The sequence below is a fragment of the Xyrauchen texanus genome, chromosome 44, assembly GCF_025860055.1.
Source record: "Xyrauchen texanus isolate HMW12.3.18 chromosome 44, RBS_HiC_50CHRs, whole genome shotgun sequence".
Lineage (NCBI taxonomy): Eukaryota > Metazoa > Chordata > Actinopteri > Cypriniformes > Catostomidae > Xyrauchen > Xyrauchen texanus.
The window spans coordinates 23788391-23809746 of record NC_068319.1 but is presented as its reverse complement, the minus strand read 5'-3'; the positions used below and the strand labels follow the sequence as shown (position 1 = coordinate 23809746).

The 21356-nt window shown below is 39.5% G+C and overlaps 4 protein-coding genes across 4 annotated transcripts; 2 read left to right on the top strand and 2 right to left on the bottom strand.

Moving 5' to 3' along the window:
* Positions 1 to 4567: 4567 nt before the first annotated feature.
* LOC127637095 (heat shock protein 30-like) lies at positions 4568 to 5638 on the bottom strand. Its single transcript, XM_052118005.1, has one exon. It carries the CDS (start codon positions 5562 to 5564, stop codon positions 4977 to 4979), a length of 588 nt encoding a protein of 195 aa, XP_051973965.1. The 5' UTR covers positions 5565 to 5638; the 3' UTR covers positions 4568 to 4976.
* A 1409-nt stretch (positions 5639 to 7047) lies between these two features.
* On the top strand, positions 7048 to 7911 carry LOC127637097 (heat shock protein 30-like). The gene has a single exon (XM_052118007.1). It carries the CDS (start codon positions 7137 to 7139, stop codon positions 7722 to 7724), a length of 588 nt encoding a protein of 195 aa, XP_051973967.1. The 5' UTR covers positions 7048 to 7136; the 3' UTR covers positions 7725 to 7911.
* A 9859-nt stretch (positions 7912 to 17770) lies between these two features.
* Positions 17771 to 18804, bottom strand: LOC127637096 (heat shock protein 30-like). Its single transcript, XM_052118006.1, has one exon. It carries the CDS (start codon positions 18741 to 18743, stop codon positions 18156 to 18158), a length of 588 nt encoding a protein of 195 aa, XP_051973966.1. The 5' UTR covers positions 18744 to 18804; the 3' UTR covers positions 17771 to 18155.
* A 1168-nt stretch (positions 18805 to 19972) lies between these two features.
* LOC127637004 (heat shock protein 30-like) lies at positions 19973 to 20822 on the top strand. The gene has a single exon (XM_052117837.1). The coding sequence runs from the start codon at positions 20057 to 20059 to the stop codon at positions 20642 to 20644; it is 588 nt and encodes a 195-aa protein (XP_051973797.1). The 5' UTR covers positions 19973 to 20056; the 3' UTR covers positions 20645 to 20822.
* The last annotated feature ends 534 nt before the right edge of the window (positions 20823 to 21356 follow it).

Below are 21356 nucleotides of genomic sequence, written 5' to 3'. Positions count from 1 at the left end.
TTGTCATCATACACCCTTGTGTTGAATCAAACCATATGACTTTCTTCAATGCAATAAATTAAAGAGAAGTCAGACGACCGTTAGCCTTATAGTCACCATTTACTGTCACTGCAGGTTTTTTCCTCCATATATTAAAAGGGAATGGTAACTGAGACTGTCGGTCTCTAACTTAATGTCTAATATCTTTTTTGGGTTCAACAAAATACACAAAGTCACACAGGTTTGGAACTACGTCAGGGCGGGAGATAATGACAGCACATTAATTTATGGTTGAACCATCACTTTAAGGCCACTTGTCACTTTTGGATGAACCTGTCAATTAGAAGAGAAGTTTGTAAACCAGTTTCTAATAATTCTGGTGAAAAACGTGAACAATGTCCCACAGGACCAATTATTTGTAATGTTGAATAAAAAAAAAAACCGCAAGATCACGCTTTATTGAAGCCAACTGACACTATTTTAAAGTCCTGTATGTATTCTTAGATCAGTGTCTAAATAATTTTGATCATTAGTTGTGTACACTAAGGGTAAACTACACCTTATCTCTGTGTTTGAAAGCGTATTATGCGTATTTAAGTTCAGAGCTCATGAGAAAAACACGCTGCATCTGTCCCAGACATACTGTCAGCTCATGCTCCAGAAGTCAAGCACGTGATCCATAAAGCACAAGACATGTGCACTTAATGCAATGTTTACATGGATTTAGGAACTGATATAATGCAACACTGATATAAAAATGTATACTTATAAACTGAGGTCATAAACCATGTCTTGGTTTAAAATGAAGGCACTGCATGACAAAAGTACTCTTTTTCATGGTGTTGAGCGAAGAAAATGTTTATTTGGTGTGCTTGCTGCTGCAACAGTGATGGACTCGACTCCATGTGAAGTTCTGCTGTCATTAAAGTCTTTTTAATAAATTCTGCATTTTTAAATTAAAACCAGCAATGTAACGCCCACTGTAACGAAGTAAAAGTAAAACATTTTCATAACAATTTTCCTTGAGTAAGATTGAAAAGTACCCACCTTTAAATATACTAATAAAAGTATATTTTTCCACAAAAACTTACTCAAGTAAATGTAACAGAGTAAATGTAGTGTGTTACTAGCAGTGTTGGGTAAGTTACTCTAAAAAATTAATTCATTACTAAAAACTAATTACATCTTCCACAGTGTAATTAGACTACTGTACTAATTACTCTGTCTGAAAAGTAATTGCATTACTTATTATTAATTTCTTAACCCTTTATCAACCTCGACCAGATGAAAAATACAAGGATAAACATGAAACTGTTCTTTTATTTCTTTCAAATAAATCATATAAAATCAAATGAATTATTCATGAACATTTTCAGGGGGCTGCATTAAATTAGAAAACATTTATTTTAATATTAGACATTACATTTTGATTTTAAATTCACTATTGTTTTATATAGAATTGTTCTATAGTCTATACAATATGTAACACAATTACATCAGAAGTAACTGTAATTCAATTACTAAAAGCTATTTATTTACAGTAATTAATAACACCCAACACTGGTTACTACCCACGTCTGGTTAAGAGGTATTTCTTAGTGCTCATAAGCTGCTCATTTAACTTTTTAAAAGCTAAGTTAAATCTAATCATGTTTTTAAGATTATAGACCACTTATTTCAAATAGGTTCCTTCCTTTACCTACTTTTTAACTTTAGGGTGATTAGTGTGATTACTGCTCCCATTGATGAAGTTGGATCTGATCAATACATGTAATTATGCATGCTTATGTGAATTTGGGTCGCTGATGTGCAGCTTTATCTGCACTTCTTTGGGGAATCAATCTTTTTAAGTTAATAAAGTTAAGTGAACTGATACATTTGTGTATATCTAACAAAGGATTTCTACTTATGCTGACATAAAATGAACATAAGCTGAATTTACTTAAAGGGCACCTAATATGCCCCTTTTCACAAGATGTCATTTAAATCTTTGGTGTCCCCAGAATGTGTCTGTGAAGTTTCAGTTCAAAATAGCCCACAGATCATTTATTATACCATGTTGAAAATGACAATAATAAATAGCTGTGTGTGTGTGTGTGTGTGTGTGTGTGTGTGTGTGTGTGTGTGTATGTGTGAGCGTGTATTTATCACTTTGTGGGGACCAAATGTCCCCATAAGGATAGTAAAACCTGAAATTTTTGACCTTGTGGGGACATTTTGTCAGTCCCCATGAGGAAAACAGCTTATAAATCATACTAAATTATGTTTTTTGAAAATGTAAAAATGCAGAAAGTTTTCTGTGATGGTTAGGTTTAGGGGATAGAATATATAGTTTGTACAGTATAAAAACCATTATGTCTATGGAAAGTCCCCATAAAACATGGAAACACAACGTGTGTGTGTGTGTGTGTGTGTGTGTGTGTGTGTTTTATGCAAATGAGCTGGTGCTCCCCGCCCCATATCCAGAATAGGGCGGAGTTTTGACATCTCTGTTTCGGATAACTAGACATCATAAGCAATTGACTGACAGTGAAAATAGTGGTGTTCAGCCCTATCTGTTTGAACCGGAGTCAGACGAGGGAGAGACTATGTCAGAAGTAACAACTTTGAAATTTATTTATTTGTTGTAGAGTTTTTTCAGTAGTTTTGCAATGATGGATGAGCAACACACACACAAATACTGTTACAACGTTCGCTATGCGCTATAACGTGCATTCAACATTGGATAAACTGACTCACTGGACAAAACTGTGTTTATTTTTGTATTTAAACAGACAGACAGACAGATAGATAGATAGATCAAAATAACCGAAACATTTAGTATTATCTGTCAATGTTTAAAATAATCTGCAAATGATGGAGAATTTTTGATCAACGCAACCCCTGGTCGTGGCCGCCTTTACCACTCTAGCTTTGTTGTATATGTGGCATCTTTAGTGCTGGGTCAGCTGAGAGTACCACGTCATATGTGGCTAAACTGTCACTTGTGTTTCCTTGTGATGCGCCACTGTGTAGCCATACTCGTAATTTGGAGAATGACCTTGTTCTATCAGAGAGATGTTGAGCTGGTCCAAGCGCTCAGATGCACAGCTGTCACAATGGACGTGTCCAATTTGGGCTTGGGTGCCCTGTGCAACGATTGTTTGGCCTTTGGCACCTGGAGTGGTGTGCAAGTATTGTGGCACATAAATCACCTAGAATCGCCTGGAGTCCTCTTGGCTCTGAGAGCCTTTCAGGCAGACATGCAATGCTTTCTCTCTATGATTTGTACAGACACTACTGGCCTGGCATAGTTTCATCTGGAGCGTGGCTCATCTCCTGGAGATACATCCTCCGTTCAGATGAACTGTGGGACAGATTTGCTCTTGCATCAAAGATTCAGAATTGGGAAGTGGAGACTTCATCCTAAAACAGTTAAAAGGACTTGGGAGGTATTCAGGGAAGCCAAGGTGGACCTGTTTGCATCCCCAGAGATGACGCATTGTTGCCTTTGGTACTCTATGACTAAAGATCCACTTGGCGTGGACGCCCTAGCTCACAAAGCGCCAGTAAAATGCAAGTACGTGTCTTCCCCTGTTTGCTTACTACCCCCAAGTGTTGTGCAAGGTTTGAGAAGACAGGGAATCCGGGCTGTTGGATGCGCTGGAATTGCCAAAACACCATTGATTTCCAGAACTAGTAGAGCTGCTGGATGCTCCTCCGTTAAAAATTCCCTTGAGGAGAGAAAATCGGAACATTCCCTAGCATCTCCAGATGAAGCTGTGGAGACTTCATGTCTGGCCCTTGAATGGGGCTCTTCAGACACTCAGGGGTTGTCACGGGCCAGATTTCGACATCATATCATAAGCTAGACATGACCCTATGGATTCTCTGAAAGGAGGCAACAAGAATAGTTTGTCGCACCACTAAGTTCTCACTGTTAAGGGGCAGAGAGATGACTACCTTCTTCACTCAAAAAATTCAGACAAAATTGTGCTTTTCTCCAGTTTTCATGCCCACGATCATACGCACATATGAGTCGGAGCGCCAAGCCTCATCTGCCAATAAGATTCCATTCAAGCTTCAGAGATCATCACTCCTGGGAGTTCCCATAGCATCTGTAAGCGTCTGCTACTGACGCAGCCTTCGCTCCAACCTTTAAGGGCCTAAAGTTTCAGTCGTAACTGTAACGTTAATTGTTTGTTTATGTTAGTTCATATTCCATGAATTAATGTTAACATATCTAACTTTCAAGTAAAAAAATAACCATACTGTACTTTAAAGAAAATATCACTGCTGACATTTCTTTTAAACTTCTTGTAAGATTATGTAAGTTGAGGGGGCAAAATTGTTTATACCGATTCACCAGTCATAATACAAATATTTATTCAATTAATTCCATGTATTAATTATTTTATTCATTCAAGAAATATTTTGATGGCTTTTCTTTATCAGGACGTTATAGCTTACAATAAAATGTTGTTGTTCAATAATGAGTTTAAAAATATGTTTTGTGACTCATGTTGCTCGGTAGATTGTAAATAAGTTTAAACCAAGTTATCAAAAATCAATGTAATAAATACAAACACAACAAAGTGTGAGAAAGATCTACTTATTTGTTTGTTTTCTCAAATCATTATGAACTGTACCAAAACTATAAAGTTTCATGCATATGTACAACAGCATTCATCATTATTGACTAAACCTTTTTATTTTTAATGTTAATAAAGCATTTATAAAAGCATCTATGAAAAACTCAAAGAAATTTAGGCTTGGTCAACTTGACAAAGAGTCTGATTGTGTATTTCTGACTGCTCAAACTGCCATGTGGATATTTCCAAACATTTGTATAAAAAATGACATTTTTTATTTTAAGCATTAAACTTTTTAAGCATTTCTAAAGGACAACAAAACAACAATGAAAGAAGATTGATATAAAACTAAAGATAATCACATATATTGAATATAATAGCAGCACACAGTCCATTAGAGATCATCACGGCTTCTGTTCAGTGCTTTCAGGATTGCTGATCAGTCTTGTGTATTTCAGTGCTGTTGTTTTCTGTCTTCACAGCTTCAGCACAGTCAATGGGGACCATCCTCTCAGGTGCTTCAGATATCTGATTCACTGGTGCCCGTATGTAGAGCTTTCCATCAGTCATGGAGCAGGTGACAGTCTCAGGGTTCACTCCTTCAGGCAGATCAAACACCCGTCTGAACTCTTGCACTGTGTGAGAGAAGGAGCCTTTCCCATCCTCCTGCTTCTTTTCTGTCTTTCCACTGACCTGCAGCTTCCTGCCCACCTGTTTGACTGACAGTTCTTCTGGAGAAAAGTCTTTAGTGTCCAGTGTCAACGCAAAGCCACTTTCTCCCTCTTTCTCCATCGTGCTGGTGACTGGGTAGATCTCCGACGAGTGTGGAGTCTGCTGGATCTCCTCAAAGATCTTGTGCTGAAGTTTCTCCAGCTGCTCCAGGCTGCTCCTCACCTCCTGCAGTATGTCTGTGTGTCTGTAAAGAGGTGAGATCTGTGGCCACAGACTGTGCACTGGACAGTCAATTGGCATGAATGGTCTGAAGGAAGGCTGGAATCCATGCAGGCTCAACATTTTCACAGCAGGCTTTTGTGTTGTTGTTTTGCTGCTCAATCGCTCTGTCTCTCTTGAGGTGTTGTAAGTCTGTTAGATTTGACTAGAGAGCTGTGAGTCGCTCTGCTTTATACTGAGTGTTCAGCAGCACCAGCAACTTCATGAACTTTCCAGGTTGTTCCACATTCCTCCACTGGGGCGCAGCAAAGAGAGAGTGGATGACGTCACTCCAGTCACTTTCTATATCTGACTCCATAACCAGGTTTAATTAAAATTATGTGAAAATATTTATATGAATTTTATTTATTACATATTAAAGAAAATATAAGGATTGAAATGTATATGTACCTATTTGTTTATTTATTTAAGATTCAGTTCGGTGATTGCGCTCAGGACCCTTTTAAGACTTTAATACACTCACGTGAAGTTCTTTGTTTTCCCGAGAGTTTGTGTTGACGAGCTGTTTCAACCAACCGCAACAAACTCAAAAACACCTTTGTGTAAAATTTACTAAAAGTGCAAAGCTTGTGCATAAATAAGAATCAACTGAAAGCTAATGCTAGGTTTAAAATGCATGCAAAGCTAGAAAATACAATTCATGGAATACATTTATTGATTTAATGATGCATTAAATGTTTAATAGTTTAAATAATTTCTCATTATTTATTGAATTTTTTATTTTTATTTAAAGCTTTAATTTTTAGATATTTGGCCCGCCATACATATATATATATATATATATATATATATATATATATATATATATATATATATATATATATATATATATATATATTATTCCTAGTTACTGAGTTTGCTTAGTGATATTGATCCCTCATCTTAATCTTAAAAATACAGAATCTTTAAAATAATTTTTTAAATATTTTTTTATTATTACGGTACAATGTGAAAGGCCTCAAACATTCACGTACTGTTATAAAATAAATAAATAAATACAGCTATGGCTGGTAAGTCAGTTTAGTCAATGTTGATACTTTTTTACTGAATATAAGCAAAGAAAAAATGAAATAACAGACAACAATAAGTATCTCCAAAGACAGAGTTAAAAAAAATAAGTAAAAACAACAACAACAAAAAACATTTATGCAATGTCAAACACAGATTCATAATTTTAAACAGTAGACATAATTTCGACATTATTGGTTCGTTTCAGAGTTTGTATTGAAGAGACAATCTCATTACAAAAAGTTTTATGAGCTAGAAGAGATTTAGTTAAATTTGACCATCATAAATGACACAATAATTCTTCCATGCTTTTACAAAAACTCATACTTCAACACATTCTTTTCCAACACCTGTAAACTTAGAAAGCAACATATAGATGATTGTTGAAGCCTCATCTCTCAGAAAGAGAAAGTGACTGGAGTGACGTCATCCACTCTCTCTTTGCTGCGCCCCAGTGGAGGAATGTGGAACAACCTGGAAAGTTCATGAAGTTGCTGGTGCTGCTGAACACTCAGTATAAAGCAGAGCGACTCACAGCTCTCTAGTCAAATCTAACAGACTTACAACACCTCAAGAGAGTCAGTGCGATTGAGCAGCAAAACAACAACACAAAAGTCTGCAGTGAAAATGTTGAGCCTGCATGGATTCCAGCCTTCCTTCAGACCATTCATGCCAATTGACTGTCCAGTGCACAGTCTGTGGCCACAGATCTCACCTCTTTACAGACACACAGACATACTGCAGGAGGTGAGGAGCAGCCTGGAGCAGCTGGAGAAACTTCAGCACAAGATCTTTGAGGAGATCCAGCAGACTCCACACTCGGAGGAGATCTACCCAGTCACCAGCACGATGGAGAAAGAGGGAGAAAGTGGCTTTGCGTTGACACTGGACACTAAAGACTTTTCCCCAGAAGAACTGTCAGTCAAACAGGTGGGCAGGAAGCTGCAGGTCAGTGGAAAAACAGAAAAGAAGCAGGAGGATGGGAAAGGCTCCTTCTCTCACACAGTGCAAGAGTTCAGACGGGTGTTTGATCTGCCTGAAGGAGTGAACCCTGAGACTGTCACCTGCTCCATGACTGATGGAAAGCTCTACATACGGGCACCAGTGAATCAGATATCTGAAGCACCTGAGAGGATGATCCCCATTGACTGTGCTGAAGCTGTGAAGACAGAAAACAACAGCACTGAAATACACAAGACTGATCAGCAATCCTGAAAGCACTGAACAGAAGCCGTGATGATCTCTAAAGGACTGTGTGCTGCTATTATATTCAATATATGTGATTATCTTTAGTTTTATATCAATCTTCTTTCAATTGTTTGATTCTCCTTTAGCAATATGCACATAATTTTTTGCACGATGCAATATGTTTTTGAATAAATGAGATTTTAAAAATGCAAAAATACAAGTAAATATTTCCTTGTTTTTATTCTCACTACGTTTAAACAAATGTCTGGTAATACCCACATGACAGCTTGAACTGACAAACACACACACGTGAGGATATTTAAAAAAATTATTCCATGAATAAGTTTGACTTATCAATTAACTTCATACAAAGTGTAGTAAACATAAACAAAATCAATATTTGGTGTGTAGTTGTCACTCATATTTAAGAGCAGAGGAGGGTAGAGAACCCAAAATCTTTACTCAAGTAAAAGTACAATTACTTTAAATAAATTATTACTCAAGTAGAAGAAAAATAGTAATGTAAAAAATGACTCATGAGTAAGAAAGTAATTAATTAAATGAAGACTCAAGTAGCGAGTAACTAGTTACTTCCACATAAAACATAATGGACGATTACTCCCCAATATTCCATTACATAATACATATTTAACAAGTATTACAGTGTATATACTATTATTATTATTATTATTATTATTATTATTATTAATGGAAATTGTCATCATACACCCTTGTGTTGAATCAAACCATATGACTTTCTTCAATGCAATAAATTAAAGAGAAGTCAGACGACCGTTAGCCTTATAGTCACCATTTACTGTCACTGCAGGTTTTTTCCTCCATATATTAAAAGGAAATGGTGACTGAGACTGTCGGTCTCTAACTTAATGTCTAATATCTTTTTTGGGTTCAACAAAATACACAAAGTCACACAGGTTTGGAACAACGTGAGGGCGGGAGATAATGACAGCACATTAATTTATGGTTGAACCATCACTTTAAGGCCGCTTGTCACTTTTGGATGAACCTGTCAATTAGAAGAGAAGTTTGTAAACCAGTTTCTAATAATTCTGGTGAAAAACGTGAACAATGTCCCACAGGACCAATTATTTGTAATGTTGAATAAAAAAAAAAAAAACGCAAGATCACGCTTTATTGAAGCCAACTGACACTATTTTAAAGTCCTGTATGTATTCTTAGATCAGTGTCTAAATAATTTTGATCATTAGTTGTGTACACTAAGGGTAAACTGCACCTTATCTCTGTGTTTGAAAGCGTATTATGCGTATTTAAGTTCAGAGCTCATGAGAAAAACACGCTGCATCTGTCCCAGACATACTGTCAGCTCATGCTCCAGAAGTCAAGCACGTGATCCGCAAAGCACAAGACATGTGCACTTAATCCAATGTTTACATTTGATTTAGGAACTGACATAATGCAACACTGATATAAAAATGTATACTTATAAACTGAGGTCATAAACCATGTCTTGGTTTAAAATGAAGGCACTGCATGACAAATGTACTCTTTTTCATGGTGTTGAGCGAAGAAAATGTTTATTTGGTGTGCTTGCTGCTGCAACAGTGATGGACTCGACTCCATGTGAAGTTCTGCTGTCATTAAAGTCTTTTTAATAAATTCTGCATTTATTTACACTTATTAAATTAAAACCAGTAATGTAACGCCCACTGTAACGAAGTAAAAGTAAAACATTTTCATAACAATTTTCCTTGAGTAAGATTGAAAAGTACCCACCTTTAAATATACTAATAAAAGTATATTTTTCCACAAAAACTTACTCAAGTAAATGTAACAGAGTAAATGTAGTGTGTTACTAGCAGCGTTGGGTAAGTTACTCTAAAAAATGAATTCATTACTAAAAACTAATTACATCTTCCACAGTGTAATTAGACTACTGTACTAATTACTCTGTCTGAAAAGTAATTGCATTACTTATTATTAATTCTTAACCCTTTATCAACCTCGACCAGATGAAAAATACAAGGATAAACATGAAACTGTTCTTTTATTTCTTTCAAATAAATCATATAAAATCAAATGAATTATTCATGAACATTTTCAGGGGGCTGCATTAAATTAGAAAACATTTATTTTAATATTAGACATTACATTTTGAGTTTAAATTCACTATTGTTTTATATAGAATTGTTCTATAGTCTATACAATATGTAACACAATTACATCAGAAGTAACTGTAATTCAATTACTAAAAGCTATTTATTTACAGTAATTAATAACACCCAACACTGGTTACTACCCACGTCTGGTTAAGAGGTATTTCTTAGTGCTCATAAGCTGCTCATTTAACTTTTTAAAAGCTAAGTTAAATCTAATCATGTTTTTAAGATTATAGACCACTTATTTCAAATAGGTTCCTTCCTTTACCTACTTTTTAACTTTAGGGTGATTAGTGTGATTACTGCTCCCATTGATGAAGTTGGATCTGATCAATCCATGTAATTATGCATGCTTATGTCAAGTCAAGTCAAGTGGTTTTTATTGTCGTTTCAACCATATACAGTTAGTACAGTACACAGCAAAACGAGACAACGTTCCTCCAGGACCATGGTGCTACATAAAAACAACAAAGGACCAACATAGGACCACATGAGACTACACAACGAAATAAAATACCTGTATAAACTACCTATATATACCTATATAAAGTGCACGTGCAAACATGTGCAAAAAGTACAGGACAGTACAACAAATTACTGACAATGAACAGGACAATAGACAGTGCAGCGCCGACCAGTACTCAGTAGTGCAAAAAGATGACAGTTTCTAAAATGTAAACATAACATACTATGAGATAATGTTCTATGCACATAGCAGTTATTGAGGTAGCAGACAGTTATAAAGTGACAGTAATTAAAGTGCAACTCAGGACACGTGTGTGTCAAACCAGTCTCTGAGTATTGAGGAGTCTGATGGCTTGGGGGATGAAGCTGTTACACAGTCTGGCCGTGAGGGCCCGAATGCTTCGGTACCTCTTGCCAGACGGGAGGAGGGTAAAGAGTTTGTGTGAGGGGTGTGTGGGTTCGACCACAATGCTGGTTGCTTTGCGGATACAGTGTTTTTTGTAAATGTCTTTGATGGAGGGAAGAGAGACCCCAATGATCTTCTCAGCTGTCCTCACTATCCTCTGCAGGGCTTTGCGGTCCGAAACGGTGCAAGTCCCAAACCAGGCAGTGATGCAGCTGCTCAGGATGCTCTCAATAGTCCCTCTATAGAATGTAGTGAGGATGGGGGTTGGGAGATGTGCTTTCCTCAGCCTTTTCCTCAGAAGAAAGTAGAGACGCTGCTGGGCTTTCTTGGTGATAGAGCTGGTGTTGAGGGACCAGGTGAGGTTCTCCGCCAAGTGAACACCAAGGAATTTGGTGCTTTTGACGATCTCCACAGAGGAGCCGTCGATGTTCAGCGGAGTGTGTTCACCTTGTGCTCTCCTAAAGTCAACAACCATCTCTTTTGTTTTGTCGACATTCAGGGACAGGTTGTTGGCTCTACACCAGTTCGTCAGCCGCTGCACCTCTCTGTATGCTGACTCGTTGTTCTTGCTGATGAGACCCACCACGGTCGTGGTCATCAGCTTAACTTGATGATGTGATTCGAGCTGTGCATTGCTGCACAGTCGTGAGTCAGCAGAGTGAACAGCAGTGGACTGAGCACACAGCCCTGGGGGGCCCCAGTGCTCAGTGTGGTGGTGGTGGAGATGCTGTTCCCGATCTGGACTGACTGAGGTCTCCCAGTCAGGAAGTCCAGGATCCAGTTGCAGAGGGAGGTGTCCAGGCCCAGCAGGTTCAGCTTTCCAATCAGGTGCTGGGGAATGATTGTGTTGAATGCTGAGCTGAAATCTATGAACAGCATTTGAACGTATGAGTCCTTATTGTCTAGGTGGGCGAGGGCCAGATGGAGGGTTGTGGTGATGGCATCGTCCGCTGAACGGTTTGAACGACACGCAAACTGCAGTGGGTCTAGTGAGGGGGCAGCTGGGTCTTAATCTGCCTCATGACGAGCCTCTCAAGCACTTCATGATGATGGGTGTAAGTGCGACGGGACGGTAGTCGTTGAGGCAGGACACTGAAGACTTCTTTGGCATGGGGATGATGGTGGTGGCCTTGAAGCACGTTGGAACAACGGCGCTGCTCAGAGAGATGTTGAAGATGTCGGTAAGAACATCTGCTAGCTGGTCTGCACATCCTCTGAGCACTCTGCCAGGAATGTTGTCTGGTCCAGCAGCCTTCCGTGGGTTGACTGTACGTAGAGTTTTCCTCACATCTGCCATGGTAAGACAGAGCACCTGGTCGCTGGGAGGAGGGGTGGACTTCCTCGCCATCACGTCGTTCTGCACTTCAAACCGAGCGTAGAAGTCGTTCAGCGCATCTGGAAGGGAGGCATCTTTGTCACAGGCAACTGATGTTGTCCTGTAGTTGGTGATGGCCTGGAAGCCCTGCCACATGCGCCGCGTGTCACCGCTGTCCTGGAAGTGACTGTGGATTCTCTGGGCGCAGGCGCTTTGCCTCTCTGATTGCCCGTGACAGTTTGGCCCTAGCTGTTCTTAGGGCTGCCTTATCGCCTGCTCTGAAGGCGGAGTCTCGGACCTCAGCAGCGTGCGCACCTCACGCAGTCATCCATGGCTTCTGGTTGGAGCGTGTGGTGATGGTCTTGGAGAAAGTGACATCATCAATGCACTTGCTGATGTAGCTGGTCACTGATGCTGTGTATTCCTCCAAGTTGGTAGAATCGCCATATGTTGCAGCCTCCCTGAACATGTGCCAGTCAGTACACTCAAAACAGTCCTGAAGAGCAGGGATGGCTCCTGCTGGCCAGGTTTTCACCTGCTTCTGAAGCGGTTTTGTGCGTCTGACGAGCGGTCTGTATGCTGGAATTAACATAACAGAGATGTGGTCTGAGTAGCCGAGGTGGGGGCGGGGCTCCGCCCGGTAGGGATGGGCGATACCAGTTATTTTCTTTTCGATCCAATACCAAGTACTTTGAAGACAAGTATCGCTGATTCCGATACCGATACTTTTATGAATTATTTATATGTAAGTGATTTTATAGAGTATTGTGATTGCAACATTATTAATAATAAATAACATGGACATGACAACGATTTGCTTACATTTATTAACAAGTACTGAAAATTTTTACAACATTTCTTCCAAACAAGTTGACATTAACATTTTCCTCTTGAGCCTGTTTTTTCTATGAATGATTAAGTTAATTTTTAACTTAAAAATTAAATTAAATTAAATAAACCCGTGATAAAAGACTGGAATGCACTGGAAATCAAACCAGGGATGACAGTTCGGCTGAGAACACTTCAAATGATTTAATTGTAAAACTTGAACCTGAACAGAATTTTTAATTGGAATCTTCATGTGTTATTTATAGGTTTTTGTTAAGGAATACTAGAATGTTGACATTTTTCCCCTTTAGTCTGTTTCTTCTTTGACTAGTCAACTCCCCTGCTTTAGAAAAAATTCTCTCTGACGGGACAGATGACGCAGTGACCGCAAGATATTTTTTAGCTAGTTTGCTGAGAGCTGGGAAGGTTTGTTCATGATTTCTCCACCAAACTAATGGGTCTTGGTTTTTGTATTCAAATAATCTAACCACCACTTTATACCTGGATAACGTTTTTGACCTCTCTGAAAGCATTCTGCTAGTGAACTCTTCCTCGAGCTAGAAGATGTGGGTCGTGTCTGTGTTGACTCCTCTGCTCGTTTCAGCTGCACCTCGTCGTGCTCTGTAGGGTGTTTTGCTTTCAGATGTTTGGTCAGATTTGTGGTATTACCACAGTGGCGTATGTTTTTTTTTTTACAAATGTCACACGAGGCTTCGTCAGTATTTACTGGAGTGAAATAGCTCCAAATAACAATTCTTTTTCGTTCACTCATTGCAGTCATGCACTCGAACACCTGTCTGCGCTAACTGACCGTACGTTCTGCTTCATTAATTCCTAGTGATGATCGCCAGAGTGTTTATATGCCTACTGCCTCTGGCGGTCAGTAGGAATTCACAGAACATGTACTAATTGAGGCAAGCGCGTCACAATTTGCTCTGGCCAACCTGTCAACAGCGCTATCGACAATTTGTGGACGCTCTGACGTATTTGATATAGGCGGCTAAACAAACAGATAGTATCGATACTTTTATTTGAGAATCGATCCTTTTGATACAAAGGCAGTATCGAAAATATCGATACTTAAGGATCGATCCGCCCATCCCTACCGCCCGGTACGCGCCTGGGATGTTTGTGTAAACAAGATCAAGCGCGTTCGCCCCTCTCGTTGCAAAGTGCACATACTGATGGAATTTAGGGAGCACTGTCTTGAGATTTGCATGGTTGAAATCTCAGGCGACAATAAACAGTCCGTCGGGGTGAGCGTTCTGCAGTTCGCTCATAGCCCCATACAGTTCACAGAGCGCTTCCTTAGCGTTAGCGCTGGGGGTAATGTAAACTCCGGTTATGCAAACAGTGGTGAATTCCCGTGGTAGATAAAAAGGTCTGCATCTAACAGTCACTTGCTCCAACAGCGATGAACAGTAACTAGAGACTAGCATAGAGTTCTTGCACCATTCCGTGTTGATGTAAACACACAAGCCACACCGCGAGTCTTACCGCAGAGAGCTGTATTTCTGTCGGCACGAAACGAGGCGAGCCCGTCTAGCTGAATGGCGGCATCCGGAACTCTGTCGCTGAGACACGTCTCCGTGAAAACAAAGACGCAGCAGTCTCTAAACTCATACGCTGCGTAGCCTGCTGGAGTCGGATATAGTCCAGTTTATTGTCCAGGGAGCAAACATTTGAGAGCAGGATAGACGGGAGAGCCGGCCGGCTAGGGTTTGTTTTTAGCCTAGCATGGACCCCCGCCCTCTTTCCGCGCTTCCGCTTTCTCGCACACCGCTTACGACGTCCTCTCCCCCGGCCACCGGCATCAGGCGACGCCGAGGGCTGGAGGCCTGGTCTCCGCAGCAAGCCGAGTACGCGTAGCGCCTCCTGCAGGTCATCATGCAGCTTGGTTTTTGCATGAGTCTTATATTTCAGTAGTGTCTGGCGATGGTAGACACGAACACCGGTTGCTCCGATGTCCATGTGTTGCAAAAGTCGGGCTTTTTTAACAAAAATAGCACCATTGTGGATCCGGAGTGGCCGCTGCGTGCTACCGCGCCGCCATCTTGGATCAATGTGAATTTGGGTCGCTGATGTGCAGCTTTATCTGCACTTCTTTGGGGAATCAATCTTTTTAAGTTAATAAAGTTAAGTGAACTGATACATTTGTGTATATCTAACACAATTTCTACTTATGCTGACATAAAATGAACATAAGCTGAATTTACTTAAAGGGCACCTAATATGCCCCTTTTCACAAGATGTCATTTAAATCTTTGGTGTCCCCAGAATGTGTCTGTGAAGTTTCAGTTCAAAATAGCACACAGATCATTTATTATACCATGTTGAAAATGACAATAATAAATAGCTGTGTGTGTGTGTGTGTGTGTGTGTGTGTGTGTGTGTGTGTGTGTGTGTGTGTGTGTGTGTGTGAGCGTGTATTTATCACTTTGTGGGGACCAAATGTCCCCATAAGGATAGTAAAACCCAAAATTTTTGACCTTGTGGGGACATTTTGTCAGTCCCCATGAGGAAAACAGCTTATAAATCATACTAAATTATGTTTTTTGAAAATGTAAAAATGCAGAAAGTTTTCTGTGATGGTTAGGTTTAGGGGATAGAATATATAGTTTGTACAGTATAAAAACCATTATGTCTATGGAAAGTCCCCATAAACCATGGAAACACAATGTGTGTGTGTGTGTGTGTGTGTGTGTGTGTGTGTGTGTGTGTGTGTGTGTGTTTTTTATGCAAATGAGCTGGTGCTCCCCGCCCCATATCCAGAATAGGGCGGAGTTTTGACATCTCTGTTTCGGATAACTAGACATCATAAGTAATATGACTGACAGTGAAAATAGCGGTGTTCAGCCCTATCTGTTTGAACCGGAGTCAGACGAGGGAGAGACTATGTCAGAAGTAACAACTTTGAAATTTATTTATTTGTTGTAGAGTTTTTTCAGTAGTTTTGCAATGATGGATGAGCAACACACACACAAATACTGTTACAACGTTCGCTATGCGCTATAACGTGCATTGAACATTGGATAAACTGACTCTGTTTATTTTTGTATTTAAACAGACAGACAGACAGACAGACAGACAGACAGACAGACAGACAGATAGATAGATAGATAGATAGATAGATCAATATAACCGAAACATTTAGTATTATCTGTCAATGTTTAAAATAATCTGCAAATGATGGAGAATTTTTGCTCAACGCAACCCCTGGTCGTGGCCGCCTTTACCACTCTAGCTTTGTTGTACATGTGGCATCTTTAGTGCTGGGTCAGCTGAGAGTACCACGTCATATGTGGCTAAACTGTCACTTGCGTTTCCTTGTGACGCGCCACTGTGTAGCCATACTCGTAATTTGGAGAATGACCTTGTTCTATCAGAGAGATGTTGAGCTGGTCCAAGCGCTCAGATGCACAGCTGTCACAATGGACGTGTCCAATTTGGGCTTGGGTGCCCTGTGCAACGATTGTTTGGCCTTTGGCACCTGGCCACTCCAAGTGCAAGTATTGTGGCACATAAATCACCTAGAATCGCCTGGAGTCCTCTTGGCTCTGAGAGCCTTTCAGGCAGACATGCAATGTTTTCTCTCTATGATTTGTACAGACACTACTGGCCTGGCGTAGTTTCATCTGGAGCGTGGCTCATCTCCTGGAGATACATCCTCCGTTCAGATGAACTGTGGGACAGATTTGCTCTTGCATCAAAGATTCAGAATTGGGAAGTGGAGACTTCATCCTAAAACAGTTAAGAGGATTGGGAGGTATTCAGGGAAGCCAAGGTGGACCTGTTTGCATCCCCAGAGATGACGCATTGTTGCCTTTGGTACTCTATGACTAAAGATCCACTTGGCGTGGACGCCCTAGCTCACAAAGTGCCAGTGAAATGCAAGTACGTGTCTTCCCCTGTTTGCTTACTACCCCCAAGTGTTGTGCAAGGTTTGAGAAGACAGGGAATCCGGGCTGTTGGATGCGCTGGAATTGCCAAAACACCATTGATTTCCAGAACTAGTAGAGCTGCTGGATGCTCCTCCGTTGAAAATTCCCTTGAGGAGAGAAAATCTGAACATTCCCTAGCATCTCCAGATGAAGCTGTGGAGACTTCATGTCTGGCCCTTGAATGGGGCTCTTCAGACACTCAGGGGTTGTCACGGGCCAGATTTCGACATCATATAATAAGCTAGACATGACCCTATGGATTCCCTGAAAGGAGGCAACAAGAATAGTTTGTCGCACCACTAATTTCTCACTGTTAAGGGGCAGAGAGATGACCAAAATTGTGCTTTTCTCCAGTTTTCATGCCCACGATCATACGCACATATGAGTCGGAGCGCCAAGCCTCATCTGCCAATAAGATTCCATTCAAGCTTCAGAGATCATCACTCCTGGGAGTTCCCATAGCATCTGTAAGCGTCTGCTACTGACGCAGCCTTTCGTTCCAACCTTTAAGGCGCCAAAGTTTCAGTCGTAACTGTAACGTTAATTGTTTGTTTATGTTAGTTCATATTCCATTAATTAATGTTAACATATCTAACTTTCAAGTAAAAAAATAACCATACTGTACTTTAAAGAAAATATCACTGCTGACATTTCTTTTAAACTTCTTGTAAGATTATGTAAGTTGAGGGGGCAAAATTGTTTATACCGATTCACCAGTCGTAATACAAATATTTATTCAATTAATTCCATGTATTAATTATTTTATTCATTCAAGAAATATTTTGATGGCTTTTCTTTATCAGGACGTTGTAGCTTACAATAAAATGTTGTTGTTCAATAATGAGTTTAAAAATATGTTTTGTGACTCATGTTGCTCGGTAGATTGTAAATAAGTTTAAACCAAGTTATCAAAAATCAATGTAATAAATATAAACACAACAAAGTGTGAGAAAGATGTATTTATTTGTTTGTTTTCTCAAATCATTATGAACTGTACCAAAACTATAAAGTTTCATGCATATGTACAACAGCATTCATCATTATTGACTAAACCTTTTTATTTTTAATGTTAATAAAGCATTTATAAAAGCATCTATGAAAAACTCAAAGAAATTTAGGCTTGGTCAACTTGACAAAGAGTCTGATTGTGTATTTCTGACTGCTCAAACTGCCATGTGGATATTTCTAAACATTTGTATAAAAAATGACATTTTTTATTTTAAGCATTAAACTTTTAAGCATTGCTAAAGGACAACAAAACAACAATGAAAGAAGATTGATATAAAACTAAAGATAATCACATATATTGAATATAATAGCAGCACACAGTCCATTAGAGATCATCACGGCTTCTGTTCAGTGCTTTCAGGATTGCTGATCAGTCTTGTGTATTTCAGTGCTGTTGTTTTCTGTCTTCACAGCTTCAGCGCAGTCAATGGGGATCATCCTCTCAGGTGCTTCAGATATCTGATTCACTGGTGCCCGTATGTAGAGCTTTCCATCAGTCATGGAGCAGGTGACAGTCTCAGGGTTCACTCCTTCAGGCAGATCAAACACCCGTCTGAACTCTTGCACTGTGTGAGAGAAGGAGCCTTTCCCATCCTCCTGCTTCATTTCTGTCTTTCCACTGACCTGCAGCTTCCTGCCCACCTGTTTGACTGACAGTTCTTCTGGGGAAAAGTCTTTAGTGTCCAGTGTCAACGCAAAGCCACTTTCTCCCTCTTTCTCCATCGTGCAGGTGACTGGGTAGATCTCCTCCGAGTGTGGAGTCTGCTGGATCTCCTCAAAGATCTTGTGCTGAAGTTTCTCCAGCTGCTCCAGGCTGCTCCTCACCTCCTGCAGTATGTCTGTGTGTCTGTAAAGAGGTGAGATCTGTGGCCACAGACTGTGCACTGGACAGTCAATTGGCATGAATGGTCTGAAGGAAGGCTGGAATCCATGCAGGCTCAACATTTTCACAGCAGGCTTTTGTGTTGTTGTTTTGCTGCTCAATCACTCTGTCTCTCTTGAGGTGTTGTAAGTCTGTTAGATTTGACTAGAGAGCTGTGAGTCGCTCTGCTTTATACTGAGTGTTCAGCAGCACCAGCAACTTCATGAACTTTCCAGGTTGTTCCACATTCCTCCACTGGGGGGCAGCAAAGAGAGAGTGGATGACGTCACTCCAGTCATTTTCTATTTTTGACTCCCTAACCAGGGAACTTAAGAAAATAACCGTCATTTTTACACGTCTGTTAAAAAATTACATTATTATTACAAAATTAACATCAGTTACAGCTTTAACTTATTTTCAAATAACCGTGGTATAAGCGGGATAATCCACGGCTAGCCATGGATTAAAGGATTTTAATGCACGACGTAGAGGCAACCACCCTCCGCTTCGCGTCGGGTGGTTCTTCGCCTCTACGTCGTGCATTAAAATCCTTTACTGCATGGCTAGCCGTGGATTATCCCTTACATATATATATATATATTATTCCTAGTTACTGAGTTTGCTTAGTGATATTGATCCCTCATCTTAATCTTAAAAATACAGAATCTTTAAAATAATTTATAAAATATATTTTTATTATTACGGTACAATGTGAAAGGCCTCAAACATTCACGTACTGTTATAAAATAAATAAATAAATACAGCTATGGCTGGTCAGTCAGTTTAGTCAATGTTGATACTTTTTACTGAACATAAGCAAAGAAAAAATGAAATAACAGACAACAATAAGTATCTCCAAAGACAGAGTTAAAAAAATAAGTAAAAACAACAACAACAAAAAACATTTATGCAATGTCAAATACAGATTCATAATTTTAAACAGTAGACATAATTCCGACATTATTGGTTCGTTTCAGAGTTTGTATTGAAGAGACAATCTCATTACAAAAAGTTTTATGAGCTAGAAGAGATTTAGTTAAATTTGACCATCATAAATGACACAATGATTCTTCCATGCTTTTACAAAAACTCATTCTTCAACACATTCTTTTCCAACACCTGTAAACTTAGAAAGCAACATATAGATGATTGTTGAAGCCTCATCTCTCAGAAAGAGAAAGTGACTGGAGTGACGTCATCCACTCTCTCTTTGCTGCGCCCCAGTGGAGGAATGTGAAACAATCTGGAAAGTTCATGAAGTTGCTGGTGCTGCTGAACACTCAGTATAAAGCAGAGCGACTCACAGCTCTCTAGTCAAATCTAACAGACTTACGATACCTCAAGAGAGACAGAGCGATTGAGCAGCAAAACAACAACACAAAAGTCTGCAGTGAAAATGTTGAGCCTGCATGGATTCCAGCCTTCCTTCAGACCATTCATGCCAATTGACTGTCCAGTGCACAGTCTGTGGCCACAGATCTCACCTCTTTACAGACACACAGACATACTGCAGGAGGTGAGGAGCAGCCTGGAGCAGCTGGAGAAACTTCAGCACAAGATCTTTGAGGAGATCCAGCAGACTCCACACTCGGAGGAGATCTACCCAGTCACCAGCACGATGGAGAAAGAGGGAGAAAGTGGCTTTGCGTTGACACTGGACACTAAAGACTTTTCTCCAGAAGAACTGTCAGTCAAACAGGTGGGCAGGAAGCTGCAGGTCAGTGGAAAAACAGAAAAGAAGCAGGAGGATGGGAAAGGCTCCTTCTCTCACACAGTGCAAGAGTTCAGACGGGTGTTTGATCTGCCTGAAGGAGTGAACCCTGAGACTGTCACCTGCTCCATGACTGATGGAAAGCTCTACATACGGGCACCAGTGAATCAGATATCTGAAGCACCTGAGAGGATGATCCCCATTGACTGTGCTGAAGCTGTGAAGACAGAAAACAACAGCACTGAAATACACAAGACTGATCAGCAATCCTGAAAGCACTGAACAGAAGCCGTGATGATCTCTAAAGGACTGTGTGCTGCTATTATATTCAATATATGTGATTATCTTTAGTTTTATATCAATCTTCTTTCAATTGTTTGATTCTCCTTTAGCAATATGCACATAATTTTTTGCACAATGCAATATGTTTTTGAATAAATGAGATTTTAAAAATGCAAAAATACAAGTAAATATTTCCTTGTTTTTATTCTCACTACGTTTAAACAAATGTCTGGAAATACCCACATGACAGCTTGAACTGACAAACACACACACGTGAGGATATTTTAAAAAAAATATTCCATGAATAAGTTTGACTTATCAAGTAACTTCATACAAAGTGTAGTAAACATAAACAAAATCAATATTTGGTGTGTAGTTGTCACTCATATTTAAGAGCAGAGGAGGGTAGAGAACCCAAAATCTTTACTCAAGCAAAAGTACAATTACTTTAAATAAATTATTACTCAAGTAGAAGAAAAATAGTAATGTAAAAAATGACTCATGAGTAAGAAAGTAATTAATTAAATTAAGACTCAAGTAGCGAGTAACTAGTTACTTCCACATAAAACATAATGGACGATTACTCCCCAATATTCCATTACATAATACATATTTAACAAGTATTACAGTGTATATACTATTATTATTATTATTATTATTATTAATGGAAATTGTCATCATACACCCTTGTGTTGAATCAAAC